The sequence below is a fragment of the Hemiscyllium ocellatum genome, chromosome 3, assembly GCF_020745735.1.
Source record: "Hemiscyllium ocellatum isolate sHemOce1 chromosome 3, sHemOce1.pat.X.cur, whole genome shotgun sequence".
Lineage (NCBI taxonomy): Eukaryota > Metazoa > Chordata > Chondrichthyes > Orectolobiformes > Hemiscylliidae > Hemiscyllium > Hemiscyllium ocellatum.
The window spans coordinates 6336073-6361140 of record NC_083403.1 but is presented as its reverse complement, the minus strand read 5'-3'; the positions used below and the strand labels follow the sequence as shown (position 1 = coordinate 6361140).

General features: G+C 44.0%; 1 protein-coding gene across 1 annotated transcript in view; it reads right to left on the bottom strand.

Annotated features, from left to right (window-relative positions):
* Positions 1–23560, bottom strand: part of LOC132836231 (epoxide hydrolase 1-like) — a 30550-nt gene extending 6990 nt beyond the window's left edge. Inside the window, exons 1-7 of the mRNA XM_060855568.1 lie at positions 23519–23560; positions 10172–10359; positions 8555–8735; positions 8146–8373; positions 3011–3140; positions 2187–2401; positions 1749–1857 (exon numbers count right to left, since the gene is read on the bottom strand). Of these exons, the coding sequence (XP_060711551.1) occupies positions 1749–1857; positions 2187–2401; positions 3011–3140; positions 8146–8373; positions 8555–8735; positions 10172–10351 (1043 nt within the window). The 5' untranslated portion in view covers positions 10352–10359; positions 23519–23560. The remainder of the gene's footprint in view (positions 1–1748; positions 1858–2186; positions 2402–3010; positions 3141–8145; positions 8374–8554; positions 8736–10171; positions 10360–23518) is intronic.
* Between the last annotated feature and the right edge of the window lie 1508 nt (positions 23561–25068).

Below are 25068 nucleotides of genomic sequence, written 5' to 3'. Positions count from 1 at the left end.
CCCTTTTAGAATGCTCTGCAGCCGATCAGTGACATCCCTGACCCGAGCACCTGGGAGGCAACATACTATCCGGGAGTGCCGTTTTCGGCCACAGAACCGCCTATCTACTCCCCTCACAATACAATCCCCAAAGACTAAAGCCCTGCGAGTCTTTTTCCTGCCCTTCTAAACAGCAGTGCCCGCCATGATCTTAGCAACTGCTGCCCTTCCTTGGTGAGCTGTCTCCCCCCAACAGTATCTAAACAGTCCTGTCTGATTCTATGATCAAATATATTCCCTCATCAAACTTCCTGGTAATTGCCTCAAAAAATTCGATCTACTTGTTAAACACAATGTTCCCTCAATAAATCTATTCTGAAAGATCTGGTGATGGCCAGGGCTGCTGTTTCCCTCTGACCCTGTCATTCATCCTCCATGTGGTTATTCAGGTTAGACCCTTCTGACAGTATCCAACAACACCATGTCTTGCCATCGTTTGAGGCTTTGGGCCATGACAGGACACTTGTTTCCTGCTTTCTGTCTGCCTACAATGTAACTAAAGGAGCAAGATTCACTGTTTTCCAAACTAATGGAACCTTCTCATATCTATGGAATTTTGGGAAATTCAAACCAAAGCATGAACTGTCTCACTGGGCACTTCTTTTAAGACCCTGGTATAAGGTTGATCAGGATTGGGCAGTTATCAGCCCACAGCTCCATGTTACTCCTCTAGTGGTTTTCCATAATTCCTCCCTCCCTTCCATTTCCTGATTTTATCGCTGCTTCTGAGATGTTACCTGTATCCTCAATAGTGAAGCAAAATACCTTTTCAATTCATCTGTCATTTCCTTCTTTCCCATCGTTAATTCTCCAATCTTTCATAAAAATCCTAAAAGCGTTTTCCATCTGCTTTTTATTTTTTGGCTATCTTTCTCTTGTACTCTAATCATTCCTTTTAATTAAGAGAACACCTTCTGGAGCTCAATGAGTCCACACCCTCACTGTAGCTGCCTGGTTCACAACTCACCTGCAACATAGACTCACACACCCTCTCACTCACACTCTCTCTCTCTTTCTCCTCTCTCTCTCTCTCACTCACACACACACACACACACACACACACACACACACACACACACCCATTCACTCTAGGAATTAATTGCATAGAACTACAGAAGTACACCATTCTTTTCACTGCTTCACTGTAATACAGTATCTCTGTGTATCGAATCCTGAGTCTCAATCATCACCTGTGACAAAGTGTTCCAATTCTCCAACGTCACTCAAGCAAACACAGTTCTCCTCACTCAGAAATCAAGTAGGAGGGACGGCTGTGTATGAAACGAGCAGGATTAACGGGAAGTTCAGTTCATGTTCAATACTGATGGTAAGTAAATTGCAGTGTTTTGCAAGTCAAGAGTGCTTTAGCTCTTTTAACATTGACACCTCCCTTAACTGTCAAGACTTCCCAATCTCTCACCATCACCTTGGTGTGCTACAAATGAAACGACTTGAGAAGGTAGCTGTGAAGATTCTCCCTCCCTTGTTATTTGGTCCTGGCTGTTGAGAGCTGGAATTGTGCTGCTCTGTGTGACTCAATACCACACCAACAGAGCAAACGGCCATTGGGGAGGTCAGTGCTGTGTCAGTCAGGTATTCTGTTAGTTATCACTTACCATTGTTAGTGTAAATATGTAGATTTGAGAACACTGCCTGACCAAGAACCTGTGGAGGGAGAAATAAGAGCTGAGAATGTTTGAACATCCCACCTCGTCAGGCCTCCATCTTCAAGTTCCCGGAAATCCTTGTTGGTCCATGTTGAAAATTTCTCCAGTATATAAGCAGCCAAGCCCACAGGGGAGTCATTCAGAGCACAACCTGGTAAATGTCAACACTGAGAGGTTTACATTGGCAAATCTCCTGAGGATCTGTTATCCTAGATAAATCACTGCTGAATCCTTCAATTATAATACAATCTGTAACTCGCTCCCGGGTATCAGTTATCCTGGATGTAAATGCTGAAATCTTCAATTAGCTTCCAGTCTGTAACTCGATTCCAGATTCTACGTCACTTGCAGGTATCTATTATTCTAGATGTTAAAAACTCTGAACCTCTTGATTAGACTCCTGTCTGTTACTCACTCCTGGCCCACTCGATTCAATGCTGCCTGAGTAATTCTTGGATCCTGTCAGTTTTGGACACCTACCTGGGGAGTCAGGTTTTGTGCCCTGAATATGCATGTAGCCAGATTCCTTCAGCAGATCATAGACATTCTTTTCAACAAACGGATAGATCCGCTCAACGTCAGTCTGGGTGAATCCAACAAGGGATGGAGCATACTGCCCAAGTAAGAGGGAGGGAAGTATCTTCAGTCCCATCCTGGAAACAGGGAACAAATTCAAGTGGATTCCTTTCACATTCCTGTAGTGAGAGGGAGCAGACAGGTTGGTAAGGACAGCAACAGGAGGACCATCACTGGAGGAGAATCTCAGTCCATTGGGGAGGGGTAGGGGAGGAATCTCTACCCATGGGGGACCTTCTGCTTATCCCAGGAGCACCCTCTAACTACGCAGTCTACCCTACTGTACCCATGGCTGTAGCAATACTCCATTACACCTAATATAGAGCAGCAAGACAGAGCTCAAAAGTGACCCTTCTTCACCACTCTCCACTCATTCACCACCTTCCCTCCCTCCCAACTTTCCCCAACCCCCACCTTATACTTTCCCTTCCTCCATCTGCTTCCCACCCACTTCTGCCCTCCAACTCCCACATCCAATCCTTTTCCCTCGTAGTCATACTCTCTCCAATGCCCACGAAACCTTCCCCCAGCTCACCCTATATTCTCCTCCCAAACACTCATTCCCAGCTATCCCCCACCCTGAATCTCCTCCTCCTCCCATTTCTTTGTACACACTCCTCTCCCATCACAAACCCGATTTCCCCCATCTTGTCCACCACAGCTCAGCCACTTCCCCCGCCCACTAAGTAGGAGATGAGATATGTCTTTTCCGTTAATGGGAGACTTACTCTGGCTTCATTTGGGCCATGTTAGTGGCAATCAGAGACCCCCAGTCTCCTCCCTGCACATAGAACTGATCAAACCCCAGGCGCCGCATTAACTTGCAAAACACACGAGCTGCAGCGATGCTGTTAAAACCTGGAAAGAGCAAATATGTCGAGAATTAATATCCCTCCAATCCCGCCAAAGTCAGTGCTGTTTCAGAAATGCTAACACACACTTACTGCATTCAACTCAGCATTCCATCCAAACCAAAGCACCCAACTGTTTTTATTCCTACATGGGATAGGGGCATTGCTGGTAAGGATGTTTTTTTTTAATTGCACATTCCTAATTTTCTTTCAATTATTTAGCTTTCTAAGCCATTTCAGTGGACAGATTCAGTCATTTTACTGTAGATCCAGAATCACAATTCTCCAGACTGGGTAAGGATGGCAGATTTCCTTCCCTAAAGCACTTTGCTGGGTAAGTTATTGTGACAATGGTTGCCATTAAACTAGCAGACTGCCGTGATTCAAGAACACAACTCACTGTCACCTTCCCCAAGGGAAACTAGGGACGGACATTCCTGATGAAGGGCTTTTGCCCGAAACGTCGATTTTCCTGCTCCTTGAATGCTGCCTGATTCCAGCACCGCTCTAATCTAGACACGGACAAGAAACGCTGGCATCCAATGAATAATTAAAAGAAGTCATAAAGAAATCCTAAGAATTAGAAGCATGTTAAATGCTGAACTCAGCACTCCGAAGCCTGAGGGAGTTCAGAAAATGAAAAGTTTTGTAATGAGGAAAGTTGTAGTTTGATTACAACAGGTACAACCTTGTGGTGTCATAACAAGGTGCGTGTGGAGGGAAAATCTAGAACTAGGAATCACTGTTTGAAAATAAGGGATCACCCACTTAAGACTAAGATGAGATGAAATCTTCTCTCTAAGAGTGGTGAGGGCTAGCCCTAAGTTGTACACAAATTATCAATTTAGTTTCTGTTCAAACACTGCAGAGTTATCTTTAATGCTGTTTGTTTGAAACTTGTTGATTTGATTTAGTTTCTCGGTAAGTCTCCTGGATCTCATGTTCTGTCTAATTTTCGAAAAAAAAACTACTGGTCCCTACTAGCTAAACTACTGGCCAAATTGGAACAGAAATTTGGCAGCTTCAGCTGGGATCTTAATACAGTAAATCTTTCATCAAGAAAAGAAGGAGACAGAAAACATGAGACGCTACAGGCCAGTCTAGAATCTGTTATAGGGAATCAACACGATCCATTATTAAGGAGGTAAAAGCAGGACATTTTGTAATTCAGAATCAACATGGCTTTGTGAAAGGGAAACTGTACTTGACAGATTTATTAGAGATCTTTAAGCATATAACAAACAGGGTGAATCAAAGGAAACAAGTAGATCAGTGCTTCCCAAACCTTTTGCCAATGTGTCTTCATTTTCATGCTGTGAACTTTGTGAGATCCCAAAAAGAAGATTTGGGAAGAGAGAGCTGTTGATTGTGACGAGGATGGTTTAAGTTGAGTCAGGTGTGGGAGATGTTCAACAGCGCACCTACTTACTGTCATAGAGTCAGAAAGATCTACAGTGTGGAAACGGACCCCATGATCCGACTCCTCTGCGCTGCTCAGATATCCTACATTAATATAGTCCCATTTACCAGTACCTTTAAAAGGCATCTGGATGGGTACATGAACAGGAAAGGTTTAGAGGCATATGAGCCAAATAGTCCCATTTACCAGTATTTGGCTCATATGCCTCTAAACCTTTCCTGTTCATGTACCCATCCAGATGCCTTTTAAAGGTAGTAACTTTACCAACCTCCACCACTTCCTCTGGTAGCTCATTCCATACAAGCACCAGCTTCTGCATGAAAAAGTTACCCCTGAAATCCCTTTTAAATTTTTCCCCTCTCACCTTAAACCTATGTCCTCTTGTTTTGGACTCCCCCACCCCAGGGAAAAGACCTTGGCTATTTACGCTATCCATGCCCCTCATGACTTTATAGATACTATTAGGTCACTTCTCAGCCTCCAACTCTCCAGGGAAAACAGCCCCAGCCTATTCAGCCTCTCCCTATAGCTCAAACCCTCCAAACCTGGCAACATCCTTGTAAGTCTTTTCTGAACCCTTCTATGTTTCACACATCTTTCCTATTGCAATGGGATCAGAACTGAGTGCAGTATTCCAAAAATAACCTCATCATGTCCTGCATAGCCACAACATGATGTTCTAACTCCTTAAATCAATACACTGACCAATGAAGGCAAGCATACCAAATGCCATCTTCATTATCCTGTCTACTGTGACTCCACTTTCAAGGAGCTATGAACCTGCACTCCAAGGTCTCTTTGTTCAGCAACACTCCCTAGGACCTAACCATTAAGCGTATTAGTCCCATGCTGGTTTGCCTGCCAAAATGCAGCACCTCACATTTATCTAAATTAAAATTCTTCATAGCCTTTCTCTTACAGCAGGAACCTGCCTCAAGGATCTGTTCATTAGACCATGGTTAACGTGAGGATAAAAAGTGAGGAATTAAAGGAGCCTTTCAGCTGTTAGCATTCGTTCCATGATCCATGGCAGCTATAGCTACCTCAGGTTTTACAACTGCAAACATCTAGTCACATGACCCCACTGCAATCGAAGCTCACTGTTTGAAAAGCCCTGCAGTAAATGTTGTGCATTTGGATTTCCCAAAGGTATTTGATGAGGCGTTGGGGGCCGGGGAAACGGAAGTATTGGAGGAGGTGGAGGGCGCGAACTATAAAACCTGTGCCCACACCTCCTCCCTCACCTCTATCCAAGGCCCTAAAGGAGCCTTCCACATCCATCGAAGTTTTACCTGCATATCCACTAATATCATTTATTGTATCCGTTGCTCCCGATGCGGTCTCCTCTACATTGGGGAGACTGGGCGCCTCCTAGCAGAGCACTTTAGGGAACATCACCGAGACACCCACACCAATCAACCACACCGCCCCTGTGGCCCAACATTTCAACTCCCCCTCCCACTCTGCTGAGGACATGGAGGTCCTGGGCCTCCTTCACCGCCGCTCCCTCACCACCAGCTGCCTGGAGGAAGAATGCCTCATCTTCCGCCTCGGAACACTTCAACGCCAGGGCATCAATGTGGACTTCAACAGTTTCCTCATTTTCCCCTTCCCCCACCTCACCTAGTTCCAAACTTCCAGCTCAGCACTGTCCCCATGACTTGTCCGGACTTGTCCTACCTGCCTGTCTCCTTTTCCACCTATCCCCTCCACCCTCTCCTCCCTGACCTATCACCTTCATCCCCTCCCCACTCACCTATTGGACTCTATGCTACTTTTCCCCACCCCCACCCTCCTCTAGTTTATTTCTCCACGCTTCAGGCTCTCTGCCTTTATTCCTGATGAAGGGCTTTTGCCCGAAACGTCGATTTTGCTGCTCCTTGGATGCTGCCTGAACTGCTGTGCTCTTCCAGCATCACTAGTCCAGATTCCATGACTCATTATGAGTGTTCTGCTGACAACTCATATTCTTACCCCATCTTCGTATCATCAGCAAATCTGGCCGACAATACAGTCTGTCCCTTCATTCAAGTCAGGAATATAAGGATGGGATGAGTTAGAAAAAAGGTCAGTGGACTCAAAATGTTAACTCTGTTTTCTTTTTGCAGATGCTGCCAGAACTGCAGAGTTTCTCCAGCTAGTTTTGTTTTTGTTTGGAGTGAGTTGGATTGGATCAAATCAGATTGATTGGTTTGTTTGGCTGGAGTGGGTGTGTTTGGCTGGAATGGGTGGTTTACCTGGTTTGCCTCATTTGGATGAGCTTAGCTGCGTTGGGTAGTTTGGTTGGTTTAGGTGAGTTTGGTTGGTTTGGGTAGTTTGCCTGGATTGGGTGAGTTTAGTTGGTTTCCATGAGTTTGGCCGGTTTCAAGAATGTGGTGCTGGAAAAGTACAGCAGATCAGGGAGCAAACGAGGAGCAGGCGAATCAACATTTCAGGTATAAGCCTTTCATCAGAAGTTAAGCTTGTGGGTCGTGGGTGAGGGAGGGTCTGTGAGATAAATGGGAGGGAGGAGGGGCTCAGGGACTTGGGGGAAGCTAGCTGAGAATGCAATAAGATGAAGGTGGGGAAGAAGGTGATAGGTTGGAGAGGAGGCTGGAGCAGATGGCTGGGAGAGATGATGGACAGGTCAAGAGTGTGGTGCCAAGTTGAAGGCTTGGGACTGGGACAGGGAGGGCAAATGAGGAAACTGGTGAAATCCACCTTAATCCTGTGTGGTTGCAGGTTCCCAAGTCAGAATATGAGGTGTTCTTCCTCCAGGCGTTGGATGATTAGGGTTTGGCGATGGAGGATGCCCAGGACCTGCATGTCCTTGGCAAGTTGGAGAGAGAGTTGAAGTGTTCAACCATGGGGCGATGTGGTTGGTTGGTGCGGATGTCCCAGAGATGTTCTCTGAAATGATCTGCAAGTTGGCATCCTGTATCCCCAATATAGAGGAAATCACATCAGATGCAATGGATACAGTAGATGACATTAATGGAGGTACAGATCCTTCCACATCTGACAGAAAGTTACCTGTACCACACTCTCGAGTCTGAGCTCCAGCAACTGCAGTCCTTACTTTCTCCTATTTTAGGCAGTCTGATTGGTTTGGGTGAGTTTAGCCGGTTTGGGTAGTTTGGCTAGTTTTAGGTGAGGAGAAAGTGAGGACTGCAGATGCTGGAGATCAGAGCTGAAAATGTGTTGCTGGAAAAGCGCAGCAGGTCAGGCAGCATCCAAAGAGCAGGAGAATCGACATTTCGGGCATGAGCCTGAACGTCGATTCTCCTGCTCTTTGGATGCTGCCTGACCTGCTGCGCTTTTCCAGCAACACATTTTCAGCTAGTTTTAGGTGAGTTTGGTTATTTAGGGTACTGACCTGAAATTCATTACACACTGTACCAATGAGGAGACTGTGGGTTTCTTCAGCAGGAAATATTCAAATCTTCTTGGTGAAAATGACCAGGAGCTCCTAAATCTGACGGGCAGCCCATGGTGAGTGGGGTGCTGCAGGGGCCTCAGTGTTTTACAATTCCCATCAATGACCTTAGTCAGGGAAGCAGTTAGGTCCCACGACATCTTACTGGCCAGCAAGCAGACCCAGAAGGAGACTCACCTTTCTTGCATGGAGCCTCTGAGAAGCCGTAACCTGGGATGGATGGACAGATGATTTCAAAGGTTTCCTGCTGACTCCGACCATGACTGGCTGGATCAATCAGCTGAGGGATGATCTTGTAGAACTCATAGAAAGACCCTGGCCAGCCGTGGATCATCATCAGTGGAATGGCAGTCTGACCTTGAGGCAGGTGAGGGGGCTTCACGTGGACAAAGTGGATATCAATTCCTGGGAAAGGGAGGTCAAAGGTCAATACACACTGCTTCCTGTTTGTCATTATTATGGGATTTGATTAGTTTTTTAAAACAAGACACAATCAGTGAAGCTGACCTCTCAGCAGACCCTCCCCCATAACCAGGAATTGCCCACCACAATTCCTGCACCCCCACAGCATGTGGCTCAAATGCACCTTCAATCCTGGTTCTGAAATGTGGGAACTGGTTTAGGAATTCCAGCTGTTTCTTCCAGTTGTAGTCCTTCCTCCAATAAGACACGACCTTCCTCAGGTAGCTGGAGTTAAAACCGTATTGAAATCTACTGTCATCTAACGGTGGCGTGAAGCGAGTATGGTCCAGGCGATAGTGCAGGTCCTGAAAAATACCAACATTCAACAGTGAGACATCCCATCCAACACAGGCAGGTCACGTGGTTAGCACAGTGGCACAGTGGTTAGCACTACTGCCTCACAGCGCCAGAGACTCGGGTTCAATTCACACCTCAGGCAGTCTGTGTGGAGTTTGCACATTCTCCCTGTGTCGCGTGGGTTTCCTCCAGGAGCTCCGGTTTCCTCCCACAGTCCAAAAATGTGCAGGTCAGGTGAATTGGCCATGCTAAATTGCCCGTAGTGTTAGGTGAAGGGGTAAAGGTAGGGAAATGGGTCTGGGTGCGTTGCTCTTTGGCGGGTCGGTGTGGACTTGTTGGGCCAAAGGGCCTGTTTCCACACTGTAAGTAATCTAATCTAAATTTACATTGGCACTACCTACCACATTAACTTTCAGCGCTGAAAATCAGTCTATGGTCAATTCATTTGAAATCCAAGCTAAATGCTGATACGCGAGAAAGATGACCAGACCCACATCTATGTTCCCAGCCTTGTTAGGAGCACTAATACAAAAGTGATCCTCGCCCTATTAACATTACTTTTTACTGAAGCCTATCATCAGCAATATTGCCTAAATGTAGCACTATTACCAGTTCTGTCACTTGTTCTAGAGGGATTCATTCTCAGTTGTTAGCCATTTTGTTGCTCGCTCACTTATGAGATACTGTTTGGTAACTATTTCTTTTTCTGCTCTGAAGCTGGCTCTATTGTAGACTCAATGAACAGTTCAATTGCTGGATCCATCAGTGATTCTAATACTTGTCAGCAACCGATTTTATTACTTGCCAGTTACTGGTTTAATCTGGAGTATTGTGTGCAGTTTTGGTCGCCATACTATAGGAAGGATGTGGAGGCATTGGAACGAGTGCAGAGGAGGTTTACCAGGATGTTGCCTGGAATGGTAGGAAAATCTTATGAGGAAAGGCTGAGACACTTGGGGCTGTTCTCATTGGAGAAGAGAAGGTTTAGGGGAGATTTGATAGAGGTGTATAAGATGATTAGGGGTTTAGATAGGGTCGACACTGAGAACCTTTTACCGCTAATGGAGTCAGGTGTTACTAGGGGACACAGCTTTAAATTAAGGGGTGGTAGGTATAGGACAGATGTTAGGGGTAGATTCTTTACACAGCGGGTTGTGAGTTCATGGAATGCCCTGCCAGTAGCAGTGGTGAACTCTCCTTCTTTATGGTCATTTAAGCGGGCATTGGATAGGCATTTGGAAGTTATTGGGCTAGTGTAGGTTAGGTAGGATTCGGTCGGCGCAACATCGAGGGCCGAAGGGCCTGTACTGCGCTGTATCTTTCTATGTTCTATGTTCTATGTTCTAACTGTTCCATTTACCGGTTTTATCACTGATCTGTTGTCAGTCTGTGCTGGTTCTGTTACCAATTTGCAAGTTTCTGTTGCTCATTGGTCAATGATTACCTGGATCATCTCCTCAGATGTTTCGATGGTGAATGGGCGGATGGTTTCATCATCCTGGATATCCTGTCGCTCTCCAGCTCCCCACCAGCCATCCCCTTCTGGGATAGTCTTGGAATTCTCATGGAAAAAGAAATAATACAGGAGAATTCCAACTGCAATAGTGAAAATGAGGAGGAGCATGATGGAATCTGAAAGAAACATAAATTAATAAGTGAACACACACTTTGAATTTTAGTTTACACACCAGCTCAGAAATTCTTTCAGGATTGTCAATACGCAATGAGAATTATTTTCCATTCAGTCTGAGGGAAAGAAGAGTTGGTCCAGGGCGAACATTTCAAATTTAAATACAGACAATGATGAGAGCAGGCTAACTGCGCTTGGGAACTGCCAGATTAGGTTATGGCATAGGTCAAGAGAGATACATTTAAAGGAAGTCCCAAACAAAAGGAAAAATCCAAGTGGAGGACCCGCCATCCAAGCTTAACGAAAAATGTTAAAGATAGTATCAGACTTAAAGAAAAAGCATATGACTGCACAATGATAGATGACAGGTCAGAGGAAAAGTTAACAAAAGATGAATCAGGATGAAGAAAATGAGTTTTTGAGGATGTGGGCATAGCTGGTTAAGCCAGCATTTATTGTCCATCTCTAATTACCCAGAGGGCAGTTAAAAATCAACCACATTGCTGAAGACCAGACAGATAAGGATGGCAGTTTCCTTTCCTAAAGGACATTAGTGACCCAGATGACGTTTTCTGACAAAAGACAACTGTTTCATGGTCATCATGAGACTTCCAGCTTTTTGTTGAATTCAATTTCCATCAATCTGCCATGGTGGAATTCAACCCGGATCCCCAGAATATTACCTGGATTCCTGGATTAATAGTCAAGCAGTAATACAAAGTATGAGAGAAAACTGGCTAAGAAGATTATAACAGGATGTAAGAATTTCAACAGATTTTTAAGAGTAGAGAAGAATTAACAACATGAGTGTCAGTATTACAGAAAGGAAGTCTGGAGAATTAATACAACGCAATTCATATAAATTATTTGAGTGAAGGGACCAATGTTGTGGTGCTAAATTTGTCAGTGATACAAAGATAAGTAAGAAAGTGAGTTATGAAGAGGCCATTAGGAAGGCAAAAAGCCAGATAGACAGGAAAAATGAGTGAGCATAGATCTGGAATATGCGCTATAATGTGGGAGAATGTGAAATTGTTCATTTTTTAACAGGAAGAACCAAAATAGAAGCATATTATTTAAATGGAAAGTGATGCAGAGCTCTCAGATGCAGAGGAGTCTGGGTGTCCTCATGCACGAATGACAAAAGGTTAGTATGCAGAAACAGCAAGTGATTAGGAAAGCTAATAGAATGTCATTATTCATCCCAAGGGAAACTGAATACAAAAGTAGGGAGTCAATGTTCTAGTCGTACAGGATTGGTGAGATTACAACTCGAATACTGCGTGCAGTACCTTTCATCTTATTTAAGGAAGGGTATAAATATGTTGGAAGCAGTTCCAAGAAGGTGTCACTGCAGCACAGAATCACTGAATTGTGAATGTGCAGAAGGAGGCCATTCAGTCTATCATGCCTGCACCAGCTCTTCAAACAAGCATCATTACCTAGTGCCAGTCTCCTGCCTCTTCCCCATTCCCTTGCATACTATTTCAGGACAAATGGTTATCTAATGCCCATCTTCTTTCATCAAAATACAGTAGATCCTATTGGATCCTGTGTTGGGAGAGCTGTATCAAACAGCCAACTCAGAAACTGAGTAAGAACCAAAGGGCCCCTTTGTGATGAGGTGGTAGTGTCCCTACCCTTGGATCAGGAGACTCTGGTTGAAGACCCACTAGCTCCAGAGCTGTGTAACAACATCTCTGAACAAGGTGATTGGAAAAATAGGTTAAATAAAACAAAATGGGTGTTATTATTTAAAAGGTAATGTGCTAATGAGGAACTGGAGACAACATAAAATGTCAGACCACGTGGAATGGGATGTAGTCTGTTAGGTGGTAGTTCCATCTGAGTATTGTAATGAAAGTTCATAAGTGGATCATGAAATTCCAATGGGTCACTTAGGGATTAGAAAAACACAGGCTCGAACATAAAAATATTATTATTGGCCCGACTTAGACAAAGATAAAATTTTGACAAGCATCTCATACCTCATTGGTGAGGAAATGCCAACCATCAATTAAATGTGCATCCTTTGATTCCAATACCAACTTCTGAAGAACTGTTTAGTAGGGTCTTAACAAATTGTTCAGGAGCCTTACCTGAATTGGGAATCAATATCTCTTAGAAATGATGAATATTTTGATGAGATTTCCTGAGGCAGAACTTAGGAGGAAAATTGGAGCAAAAATAGTTTTGGAAAAGTTAGTTTAATTTTATTTCTAGTTACCCAAAGAAGTAGGAACTGAATCTTTGGCTAAATCTAAGTCATGTTGAATTTGTTAGATTAATCCTTGCTGTGGTGCTCAGTAAGTTTTCTCACTGTATCTTACCAATGTCACTAAATTAATTGTCATCTGAACCCTCACATTTGGAATATTCGGTGTAATTCTGATCTCCCATCCTATGAGAAGGATGCTATGAAACTTGAAAGGATTCAGAAAAGATTTACGTGGATGTTGCCAGAGTTGGAGGGTTTGAGCTGTAGGGTGATGCTAAATAGGCTGGGGCTATTTTCCCTGGAGCATTGGAGGCTGAGGATTGACATTATAGAGGTTTACAAAATCATGAGGAGCATGGATAGAATAAATAGACAAGGTCTTTTCCCTGGTGTGGGGGAGTCCAGAAATAAAGGGAACAGGTTTAGGGTGAGAGGTGAAAGATTTAAAAGGGATCTAAGGGGCAACGTTTTCACATTAAGGGGGGTGTATGTATGGAATGAGCTGCCAGAGAAAGTGGTGGAGGCTGGTACAATTACAACATTTACCTGATGGCTATGTGTACATGAAGGGTTCAGAGGGATATGGGCCAAGTGCTGGTAAATGGGACTAAATTTACTCAGGATATCTGATCAACATAGACGAGTTAGACTGAAGGATCAGGCAGCACAGTGGCTCAGTGGTTAGCACTGTCTCACAGTGCCAGGGACCCAGGTTTGATTCCCACCTCAGGCAACTGTCTGTGTGGAGTTTGCACATTCTCCCTGTGTCTGCATGGGTTCCCTCCCACAATCCAAAGATGTGCACGTCAGGTGAATTGGCTGTACTAAATTGCCCAGAGTGTTAAGTGCATTAGTCAGGGGTAAACGTAGGGGAATGGGTCTGGGTGGGCCAAAGGGCCTGTTTCTATACTGAAGGGAATCTAACCTAATCTAAAGATCTGTTTCCGTGCTATACATCTCTATGACTCTATATCATGTTTGATTTCCACTCCACCTTACCATGTGCTATTCCTGGAACAACTCGACATTCATCAGATATCCCAGAACTCATCTTGTAGCTGAACTTTCTTTTATTTTTAGGTTGAGGATGTTGCTGGCTCATCTAGTATTTATTGCCAATCCTGAATTGCCACATGGTGGTTTAAGAGTCAACCACATTCCTGTGGATCTGGAGTCAGATGACGTAAGGATGGCAATATCCTTCCCTAAAGGGCACTACCTAGTTCCCTGGATTAATAGGGTGGTGATACCAGGAGGATCTGCTCCAGGGATTGTGGCACAGGCCACAAATCCTCTTTCCCCAGGAGCACCAGACCATGCCAGCCTGGTCTGAAGATGGCGCTGGGGTTAGCCATCTGAAGGAATGCACAGCCCCATCAGAGGTTAATTACCTTTTCAGTTTGTCAGGATAAATGCCACCATCTTCATATTCACTCTATCCCTGTTACTGTACCCACCTACCCCCCAAGGCTCATGCTCCACTGCTCTCACTATTGTCTGCAGCATCTTCCCCTCACTCAGCCCTGATAGCACTAACTCTGCATGCCCTTTGCACTACCAACTCACTCATAAGGGAGATTTCCTCACCTGCGCGACCCACTTTCACCTCCCGTAATACTCCCCTCTCTCACACTATAAGAAAACAACCCCACAAAAGGGCAGAAAGAGTCAAGATGGATTTTGTTTTTCCTGAAATTTGGTTCCTCACCACAATCCTGAGGCGAGCCGCTTGACTCTGACTGTGTCCAGCAGGCCCTGGACTGGGATGGGAGGCTGCCCTCGACTGACTATCCTGGGATTCCATGAGCAAAGGCTCTTCCCCTTGTCCTGACTGAAGCCTGACAATAACCACAGCAGCCTGGTTTCCCCAGGCCTGAATTTATCAAATGTTTGTTCTGAACTTTAGCAATGCAGTGGCTCCTTTGAGCAATTTTTTAAAGAAGGGCAATCAATTTGAGTGGACAGTGAAATCCCAGGATTTTGACAGCTTGGAAGCTGTACTGGTGGCTGCACCAGCTTTTGTAGCAATGAATCATGATAACCATTTAAACTCGCTGCTAATGTCAGTAGTGGTGGCACAGTGGTTAGCACTGCTGCCTCACAGCGCCTGAGACCCAGGTTCAATTCCCGACTCAGGCGACTGACTGTGTGGAGTTTGCATGTTCTCCCTGTGATTGCGTGGGTTTCCTCCGGATGCTCCGGTTTCCTCCCACAGTCCAAAGATGTGCGGGTCGGGTGAATTGGCCATGCTAAATTGCCCGTAGTGTTAGGTAAGGGGTAAATATAGGGGTATGGGTGGGTTGCGCTTCGGCGGGTTGGTGTGGACTTGTTGGGCCAAAGGGCCTGTTTCCACACTGTAAGTAATCTAATCTAATCTAGTATCTATGTTGGTGCAGTAATGTTACAGGAGGATGAGAGGGGATAAATGTTATTTTTCACACAAACTAATTTTGTGGCAACAGAAATATTCAATGTTGAGAAACACTGGGAAACTCCAAGGTTGGTATTATTCCTACAACATTTTGAAATCTATATTTCTGCAGAAACTGTTGTTTGTATGGATCATAATCCTTTAATATTTTCAGTGAGATGCCATATTAAGAGTTTACGACTGTTTTGTTGAAGTTTTATGCTACAACTGTGTAATTTGAAAATGATTTGTGACAGAAAGAGACAATAGTTTAGTAGGTGCTATTTACCTCTACCTTAGATTCCAGGTTCCCAAACAACAATACAATATTATTAGTACTCATTACAAATTGAAATGTACGTCCTGTTGTATGAGAGTCATGGACATGTATCGCAGATGAACACAGCTGCAGAAGATTGAGCTCCAGATTTCCAAACTCAACCTGTGCTTGGAGTCACTTGTGTATCAGTGAGACAGAACAGCATGGAGAGCACAGTTAGGAGATGGTCACATTGAAAGTTAGGAATGTAGAGACAGAAGGGAATAAGTGACAGCCAGGTAGTCTAAATGAAGCAGGCAGGCAGAGCTGGAGTTCCGAGTTTGTCATGCCTGCTGATCAGTTTTTCTTTTGGCAACTAGTGAGGACAATGGTGCCTGTGGCCCACCCTGTGACCAACATGGTCAGACAGCCCTGACTGATGACTGGACCTCTGACTGATCCTTGTGCAGCCCCTCAACCGACTAATCACAAATCCCCTGACTGCTTGCACAGGATCTACAGGACACACTGTGACCCACTGTCTGGACTGTGCTGAAATGGAGCCCTTAAACTTGACCACCCTTGACCTGAATGAGGGCTACTCTCCTTAAACTTTAAGACCTGGCCATTTGCTAGTAAGTCAATTTGCACAAGACACTCAGGTAGGCAGAGTTATGGATAGTGCCGAAGGATGTTGTGGGTTACAGAGCGACATTGATAAGATGCAAAGCTGGGCTGAGAAGTGGCAAATGGAATTTAATTCAGAAAAGTGTGAGGTAGTTCACTTCGGAAGAAGTAACGGGAGTACTGGGCTCATGGTAAATTATTGGCAGTGTAAATGAACAGAAGGTTGAGAGGTGACTTAATCAAGACTTATAAGATAATCAGAGGGTTAGATAGGACAGTGAACAGTGAGAACCTTTTTCCTCAGATGGTGAAGACTAACATGAGGGGACATAGTTTTAAATTGAGGGGTGATAGATTGAGGACAGATATCAAGAGTAAGTTTCTTTACTCAGGGTATAGTAGGGGTGTAGAACGGTCTGCCTGCAACAGTAGTAGACTCGCTGACGTTAAGGGCATTTAAATGGGCATTGGGCATACATGTGGATAATAATGGAATGGTGTAGTTTAGATGGGCATCAGATTAATTTAGTAGAAAGTGAGGACTGCAGATGCTGGAGATCAGAGCTGAAAATGTGTTGCTGGAAAGGCACAGCAGGTCAGGCAGCATCCAAGGAGCAGGAGAATCCTGCATGAGCCCGAAACGTCGATTCTCCTGCTCCTTGGATGCTGCCTGACCTGCTGCCCTTTTCCAGCAACACATTTTCAGCTCTGATCTCCAGCATCTGCAGTCCTCACTTTCTCCTAGAAGATTTTAAACTACTGCAAATCCTCTCACAAGGATGCCTTCCTTGAAGAAGCTCTTCAAGGAAAAGAAAAGAAAGGCTCATGCCCGAAACATCAATTCTCCTGCTCCTTGCATGCTGCCTGACCTGCTGCGCCTTTCCAGCAACACATTTTCAGCATCAGATTAATTTCACAGGTTGGCGCAACATCGAGGGCTGAAGGGCCTGTACTGCGCTGTAACATTTTATGTTCTATGTTCTATTTGGTTGAAGCATTTGTAATGTTTGCTGTATAGGCTGCTGGTGCATGCTGTAGATATGAGATTCACAGACCACTGGGCCTTACAGCGACATGTCCACCCCCTTGAATGAGGATTCCTAACAACCATCTCATTGTCTGTGTTCACAGCACAGGCACGGTGTGATGCTTTAAGGTCTGATCGAGAAGTCAAATTGCTAAAAGGCAAATCAAGACCTAGATGCTACAAGCATTGAAGGTGAAACAAAGTGAAGGAACACTAAAAAGTTGAACAAGCAGCACCGAAACACATCCCACTCCAACCCTTGTGCTGGCTGCCTGTCCCTGCACAGACAGCAGTGTCACAATGAAAATCCTGAAGTGCAGAACTGTGCAGTAAGTGCATTAGGGATGTGCCATGAGGGTGCAGAGAGGCTGGTATGTGTCTGATGAAAATATCCTTGGAGGGAGTATGCCCATCAGAGCATGCCCTGAGATTTTAGGGGCTGCTGTCCAAGATGGAGATCCACAGGCGAACTATATACTGACTGCTCATGTTGGGAATTGTCACTGTCTCGATTCAATCTGACAGAGGGGAGGTTGTGAAACTGTATACTAATGAGGTGAGATGAGGCATTAATAAGGTGTTAATCCCTGCTACCTCATGCTATCGGCCTCTTGCTGTCATAATGAGACTCTCATCTCTCTGTCAGCTCTTGGTCAGAAAATGGGATTTTTTTGTTTTTGACATTGAGAAGCTCCTCATTGGCCATTTCATGTTATTTTTCCAACTATCTTGCCATTCAGAGGCTGGAAAGATTTGGCCATTTGAGTCTCTCTTCACTGTCTTCACACACAAGAAATCTCCCAGAAGTAAAGATCCAGTGGAGAATCAGGGGTTGAAATAGACAAGTATTAGTAAATTAAAAGTCACACAACACCAGGTTATAGTCCAACAGGTTTATTTGGAAGCACTAGCTTTCAGAGCGGTGCTCCTTCATCAGGTGTATGTGGAGTATAAGATCGTAGGACACAGAATTTAAAGCAAAAGTTTACAGTGTGATGTAACTGAAATTATATATTGAAAAAAACCTAGATTGTTTGTTAAGTCTCTCCTCTTTTAGAATGGGCATGTTGGTTTCAGTTCTTTAATATGTAAGTTCCAGAACTTTCTTAAAGTTACGTTCTCAAGTGAACTTTAACAATAGGTGCCATGTTGGTCCAGATAATGCATTGAAGATGTGAGGTGCCCTGTGTGAGGCTGTCTGTGCCCCAATGTTCAGACTGATTCTAATCTAAAAATACAAATTCACCCCACAAATGTGTGTGTGTGTGTGTGTGTGTGTGTGTGTGTGTGTGTGTGTGTGTGTGTGTGTGTGACATGAACCCAAGGTCCCGGTTGAGGCTATCTCCATGGGTACCAAACTTGTCTATCAGCCTCTGCTCGGCCACTTTGTGTTGTTGTCTGTCCCAAAGTCTGTCTTGGAGGATGGTCACCCGAAGGTCCAAGGTTTAATGTACTGTACCGCTGAAGTGTTCTCCGATTGGGAGGGAACACTCCTTTCAGTTGATTGTTGTGCAGTGTCCATTCGTCCATTGCTGTAGCCTCAGCTCGGTCTCATCAATGCCTTGGGGCATCCTCCCCTGCAGCATATGAGATTGACAACGTTGGCCGAGTCACAAGAGTACCTGCCACATACATGGTGCAGGCCTGTCCCCACATGTAATGGTGATCTCCATTTCAACACTCTGACATGTCTTGCAGAGTCTACCATGACAGGGTTGTATGGTGTTGTCCTGAAAGCCGGGCAGTTTGCTGTGAACAGTGATCTATTTGAAGTTTGGTGGTTGTTTAAAGGCGAGAAGTGGAGGCATGGGGAAGGTCACAGTTTCCTTCCCCATCCTCTGCATCCTAAGTCTTGCCTAATCGCATCGTAATTGCCTTTCACTCATCTATAATTTTTGCCCTGCGGTATATACCTATCCCTTTCCATCGCTAAAGTAAACATAACCGAATTGTGGTCACTATCACCAGAGTGCTCACCAACCTCCAAATCTAACACTTGGCCAGGTTTGTTACCCAATACCAAATTCGATGAGGCCTCGTCCCTTATCGGCTTGTCTACGTACTGTGTCAAGAAACCATACCGCACACAGTGGACAAAAACTGACCCATCTAATGTTGGAGAAATTAGTGGAACTGATGTGTTTGGGATTCAATATTCTAAATCCCAAAGTCATGGAGTCAAAGAATTTTAATAGTATGGAAAGTGTCAAATCCGCCAATCATGCACAGTTTTAAGGTAAGGAGCAAGAAGTTTAGATGGGATTTGAGGAAAGAGATGTTTTATCCAGAGTTTTGTGAGTATCTAAAGTGGGAGAAGCAGAAACACTCAAGTGTTTAAAGAGGTAAACTGCAGACAGTCAATGCATCATGATCATCTTCCAAAATTTGGAATTCTGGAATGATTCTTGCAGATTGAAAGATAGAAAATGTCATCCCACTATTTAAGAAGGGAAGGGGAGAGAGTAAATGGTGTCTACTGACCTGTTAGCCTTACTTCAAGCAGTAGGAAAATTGTAAAGGATGGAGTAAGCAGATACCCAAATAAGAATGACCTGATTGAGCAGTCAGCGTGGATTCTTGAATATGAACCTGGCTAAAATTTTCGAAGGATTTTATGAACAAAACACATAAAGGAGAGTTTATGGATATTATATATTTGAATTTTCCAAAGGCGTTTCCAGGAGGCTGGTTAGATAAATGAAAGCACGAGGGATAGAAGGTAATGTACTGGCGTGGATTAATGATTGGTTCACAAAGGGTAGCAATAAATGCCTGTTGGCAGGCTGTCTGTGACGAGTGGGAAACTGCAAGCATCAGTACTAGTGCCCCATATATGCAAGTGTGAACTAAATGATTTTTTCACACATCAGTCAGAGAAAACTAGGTTGGAATGATGCAAAGAGCATTTGTCCAGAGTTAGTGAGTGAGCAAGAACATATTTTATAGTTTGGAAAAATGAAAGGCTGTCTGATTTGACATGAGGAACATTTCATAAATCATAACAGATTGGAAATGTTCTCATTAACAAATCAATAGAGGTTAACATGCAGACGGAGCATCAATAAGGAAGGCGAACCGAATGATAGCATTTGTCACAGAGGATTTGAATACAGGAGAAGCAAAGCCTTGTTTCAGTGATATATGGGTGAGACCTCACCTGCAGTGCATTATTGGGTCCCTTGCTTAAGGAAGAATATTATTGTCATCGGGGAGTTCAAGAAAATGCGAGAAAGAGAATTGTGGAAGCTGGGATTATATTTTCTAGAATTGCAAAGAACAAATGATCTAATTGAAACTTACAAAATACTAAATGGATAGACCAGGTCGATGAAGATAAGAATCCCCTGGCTGGGGAGTCGAGAACCAAAGAGCAGAACTTAAATTTAGGACAAAGATGAGGAGACTTTTATTTTTATAAATATTTTTATAAAAAATATTTTTTAAATCTTTTACAAAGCATTTATATATAAAGAAAAAGAATAACTCTTTAAAACAGGAAAAAAACAGTACAAAGAACAAGGCCATAGCATAGTACCATTGTTAATAAATAACCCACAATTCTACCAAAACAAACATATTACTTAACTAAAACTGAACTATAAAATTTAAATAAAGAGTAACTTAAACTACATTCAAATAACTTAAATTAAATAATATCTCACTACTTAATTCTATCTTACTCATCACACCTCCACTGAGGCTCCCATCCCTGGGAGTACCCCATACAGTACCCATACTCTTTTCCTTCCAGTCTCCTCCCGGGGCCCCATGGGTTCCCATGAAGATTCCCACAGCTATACCATGGCCCTGACTAATATTGCCAACAAGTCAGCTTCAATATAATTTCAAAAGGACCACCACGTCCTACAAAACTGTTCCTTTTTATGGTGCACCATATTTGTGAGGTAATCTTGGGGGAGATGCTTACGCCATCCCATAAGACCTGGTGGTTTTTCTGACATCCAATTCTGTAGAATGTTCTTCCTCACACAATGGGCAAGAATATTACACAGTCTCTTCCCCCACAGTGGGCAAATCTGGCAGCCCTAAAAGAAGAATTACTGGATCCATGTTAATTTCAATCCCCAGAATGTCCTTTAGCTCCCTTGCTATAGCACTCCAATATCTTTGGATCTCTCAGTCGGTTCCCTCAACTCAGCACCGCCCTCCTAACCTGCAATCCTCTTCCTGACCTCTCCGCCCCCACCCCACTCCGGCCTATCACCCTCACCTTGACCTCCTTCCACCTATCCCACCTCCATCGCCCCTCCCCCTAGTCCCTCCTCCCTACCTTTTATCTCAGCCTGCTTGGCTCTCTCTCTCTTATTCCTGATGAAGGGCTTATGCTCGAAACGTTGAATTCTCTATTCCTGAGATGCTGCCTAACCTGCTGTGCTTTGACCAGCAACACATTTGCAGCATCTTGCAACATGACCAATAACAATGTGTGAGAGTGTCTATATTAATTTTACATTTGGGACATTCTGGTGACACTCTTCTCTTAAACTTAGCTAGCTTCTCTGGTGTCATATGATCCCTATGTAAGATCTTCAATTGCACAGCCTGTGCTCTGTTACATACTGAAATTTTCCTTACATTCCCCAAGATGTCTTCCCATATCTCCGGTGAAATGTCCTCTCCTAACTCTCAGTTCCACATCTTACAGAGGGCCAACATCATCCCTGTGCCTAAGGAGGCTCATGCAGCATGTCTCAATGACTGTATCCCTAACTTCAGTGGTCATGAAGTGCTTTGAAAGGCTGGCCATGGCATTAATCAACTCCAGCCTCCCCACTACTCTTGACCCACTCCAATTTGTCTATCGGACCAACAGATCTATGTCATATGCCATATCATTTGCCCTTCACTCCTCCCTAGAACATCTTGATACCGAGAACAGCTATGTAAGAATCCTACTCATTGACAACAGTTCAGCCTTCAACACTATTATCCCCTTGAGATTGATTACTAAACTCAGACTAAGCCCTACTCTCTGCAACTGGATCCTCAGTTTCCTGACACACAGGCCACAATCAGTGAAGATTGGGAACAATATTTCATCCTCAGTAACACTAAAACTGGAGCCCCCCAGGGGTGCATACGCAGCCCCCTACTGTACTAACTGTATACCAATGACTGCGTCGTCAAATACTAGGCTAATGCCATTTACAAGTTCGCTAATGACACCATCACAGTTGGTCAAATCTCAGAGGTGACAAAACAGACTACAGATGGGAGGTGGAAGACCTGGAAACACGATGCACTGAGAATAACCTAGCTCTCAATGCCAGTAAAACCAAGGAATTCATTATTGAGTTCCGGCGGGATGTTACTCATGCCACCTATACATTAACAGCACAGGGATGGACGAGTGGAGAGTGTCAAGCCCCTGGGATTGGTCATCCACAACCAGCTTTCTTGGACTCTTTGTGTGAACGCACCAGTTACAAAGGCCCAACAACGTCTCTTCTTTCTCAAGCAGCTAACGAAATCTGGCATGATGGCGAATACCCTTGCCAACTTTTATAGGTGCACCATTGAGAGCATTCTGTCTGGATGTATCACTACCTGGTATCACTACCTCATTCCTGATGAAGGGCTTTTGCCCGAAACGTCGATTCTGCTGTCTGACCTGCTGTGCTTTTCCAGCATCACTCCTGGGGAGAAGGGACAGAAGCCTGAACACATGCACCAGCCGGTTCTGTAACAGCTTCTACCTGACTGTTGTTACAATACTGAATGGATTCACAAACTCTTAACATTTGCCTATACTAATGTTTTTGTAGCTGTTTACCTATTATTTACTTATCTATGCTACATAACTCTGTGATCTGCCTGTATTGCTCGCACGAAAAAGCTTTTCATTGTACCTCGGTACACGTGACAATAAATTCAATTCAATGTTTCAATGAGAGACCACTTCAATAAAACCAAGTAAAAAGATCTATCAAACCAGGTTTCCGTCTGGGATCTGACCTGTCCCATATTAACATCAACTGGGACCAAAACAATGGTGAAGAAAATTACAGCAGTAGTAGTTTTGCATGTTTATTTTAGTCAAAATAAACCCTGAAGACCTTCCAAAGAAGGGTCACTGGACCCGAAATATTAACTCTGCTTTGTCTCCACAGAGTGCCAGAGTTTCTCCAGCAATTTATGCTTTTGTTTCTTGTTTTAGTTCATTGTGTTGGCAGGGAATTTGTACAGCAGCTTGCAGGTCAGTGACCAGTATTTCAGGCCTCTGCCACTGGCAATCCTATTCACAGCCAACAGGCAAGAAAATTGAGTTGAGGCCACGATCAGAGTAGATCGAGGGACTGCATGATCCACCCTTTCTTATAACTGTTGTGTTAAATGGTGGATTTTGACAATTCAAACTGTCATCAAACATTGTGAAAAACTTACTGTGCCTGAGCCCTGAACTCATGCTAAACTGATCCATAGAAATCAATCATCCCGCAGCTACAAAATCCAAAGTCAGGTAATTAGAAAGAAACATTATCTAGCGATTTCCTGCATGTACTAACCCCACTTTTAGCTCTTCAAAGTTTACAGACAGAATTAGGAATATCTCGTTTAAATTGGAATCACAACAAAAAAAATCAGTATCTGATACGAACCACAGCCTTTTTGTCAGCAACTTGGTCTTGTTTGTTCCAACTGCAGCTCAGAGTTCATCACAATGAATCCTGGGATTTGTAGTCCTGGTACAGAATAGAAAAGACACACTCACAGTGCCTCAACAGGCCAGAGAAAACAGTACCATATAGCATTGAGAAAGCAGTGTTTAAACATCCCAGGAAAACAGTATACAAAAAAGTCTGGAAAACGAGAGCTCAAAAATCCCAGGAAAAGAACATACACATGTCTCTGGAATATTGTGTCCAAATGCGTTTCAGGTGCCATTTAAATCTTTTTCCTCTCACCTTCAGAATATGCCCCCAGTCTTGAAATCCCCAACCCTAAGGGAAAAGACCTTGGCTATTCACATTATCAAAATCCATCATGATTTTATAAACCTCCTATGCTCCAATGAAAAGTGTCCCAGCCTATCCAGCCTCTGATTATAACTGAAACTCTCCATTCCTGACATCATTCTGGTAAATCTCTTGAAATGAATTGAATTGAATTTATTGTCACGTGTACCAAGGCACTGTGAAAAGCTTTGTCTTACGCGCGATACAGGCAAATCACAGAGTTAAGTCGCACAGATAATAAATAATAGGTAAATAGCGGCACAAACAAAAACACAGGTATAGGTGAGTGTTAAGAGTTTGTGAGTCCATTCTGTATTTTAACAACAGTAGGGTAGAAACTGTTACAAAACCAGCTGGTACATGTGTTCAGGCTTCTGTACCTTCTCCCTGATGGTAGAGGTTGTAGAAAAACATTGCCAGGGTGAGTTGGATCTTTGAGAATGCTGATGGACTTTCCTTGACAGCGGGCCTGGAAGATGATTCTATAGATGGGAGGCCGGCCTTTGTGACTGTCTGGGCCGAGTTCACCCACTCACTGTAACCGTCTCTGATCTTGAATGGTACAGTTGCCATACGAGGTAGTGATACATCCAGACAAAATGCTCTCAATGGTGCACCTATAAAAGTTGGCAAGGGTATTTGCCATCATGCCAAATTTCCTCAGCTGCCTGAGAAAGAAGAGACGTTGTTGGACCTTTGAAACCAGTGCATTCACATGAAGAGTCCAAGAAAGCTGATTGTGGATGACCACTTCCAGGAGCTTGACACTCTTCATTCATTCCACCTTTGTGCTGTTAATGTGTGGGGGGCGTGAGTAACATCCCGCTGAAAGTCAGTAATGAGTTCCTTGGCTTTGCCGGCATTGAGAGCTAGTTTGTTCTCAGTGCACCGTTTTTCCAGGTCTTCCACCTCCTGTCTGTAGTCTGTTTCATCACCATCTGAGATTCAACTGACTGTGGTGGTGTCATCAGCGAACTTGTAAATGGCATTAGTCTTATATTTGGCGACGCATTCATGGGTAAACAGTGAGTACAGTAGGAGGCTGAGTATGCAACCCTGGGGGGGGGTTCAGTTTTGAGTGTTAGTGAGGATGAAATATTGTCCCCAATCTTCACTGATTGTGGCCTGTGGGTCAGGAAACTGAGGATCCAGTTGCAAAGTAGGGCCAGGTCCGAGCTCACTAACTTTAGTAA